Genomic DNA, 841 nt, shown 5'->3' on the forward strand with positions numbered 1-841 from the left:
TTTAGATGGATTTTGACCAATTTAAACCAGTTCAGTCAGTTTGGGTTAGACCCGTTTAGACCATCTTTTTAGATTAATCCAGATTGGTTAATTCTGGTCCAAAACCAGTTCAAATTTCAGAGTAGAGAACTGGTCATGGCTCATTTAGAGTGGGCACTTTAGATGGATTTTGACCAATTTAAACCAGTTCAGTCAGTTTGGGTTAGACCCGTTTAGACCATCTTTTTAGATTAATCCAGATTGGTTCATTCTGGTCCAAAACCAGTTCAAATTTCAGTGTAGAGAACTGATCATGGTTCGTTTAGGGTGGGCACTTTAGATGGATTTTGACCAATTTAAACCAGTTCAATCAGTTTGGGTTAGACCCGTTTATACCATCTTTTTAGATTAATCCAGATTGGTTCATTCTGGTCCAAAACCAGTTCAAATTTCAGTGTAGAGAACTGATCATTGTCCGTTTAGGATGGACAGTTTACACCCATTTCCACCCTTTTAAACCAGTTCAGTCATCTAGTCCGGTTAAGAGGACACAGACCAGTTTAAATCTTTGTAACCAGTTGATACCAGTAGGGGGCGCTGCCAGAGTTGGAACTGATCACATTCTTGTACTACAGACTCCACATTGGTCGGGGGGTCCAGCTCGAGTGTCGGGGGGAGGGGGACGTCTGGATGCGTTGCCTTAGCGACCACTCTGTATTTGTTCAGAGTTATTACCTGGACCGGGAGGCGGGCCGCACACCAGGTGACGGTGTTCATAAGATCTACCCCGGAGCTTACATCAAGGTGGGTGTTTGATCCGCTACTTCCTGTTTTATATTAAACACTTCCTCGTCTCAGTCTC

At 43.4% G+C, this 841-nt stretch overlaps 1 protein-coding gene across 1 annotated transcript in view; it reads left to right on the forward strand.

Annotated features, from left to right (window-relative positions):
- LOC107095262 (mothers against decapentaplegic homolog 4-like) overlaps nucleotides 1-841 on the forward strand; it is a gene marked incomplete at its 5' end in the record, with an annotated part of 9,238 nt that overhangs the window by 6,027 nt on the left and 2,370 nt on the right. Inside the window, one exon of the mRNA XM_015391282.1 lies at nucleotides 615-789. Within this exon, the coding sequence (XP_015246768.1) occupies nucleotides 615-789 (175 nt within the window). The remainder of the gene's footprint in view (nucleotides 1-614; nucleotides 790-841) is intronic.

This window comes from Cyprinodon variegatus, unplaced genomic scaffold, assembly GCF_000732505.1.
Source record: "Cyprinodon variegatus isolate N-32 unplaced genomic scaffold, C_variegatus-1.0 Scaffold534, whole genome shotgun sequence".
In the NCBI taxonomy this organism is placed as follows: Eukaryota; Metazoa; Chordata; class Actinopteri; order Cyprinodontiformes; family Cyprinodontidae; genus Cyprinodon; species Cyprinodon variegatus.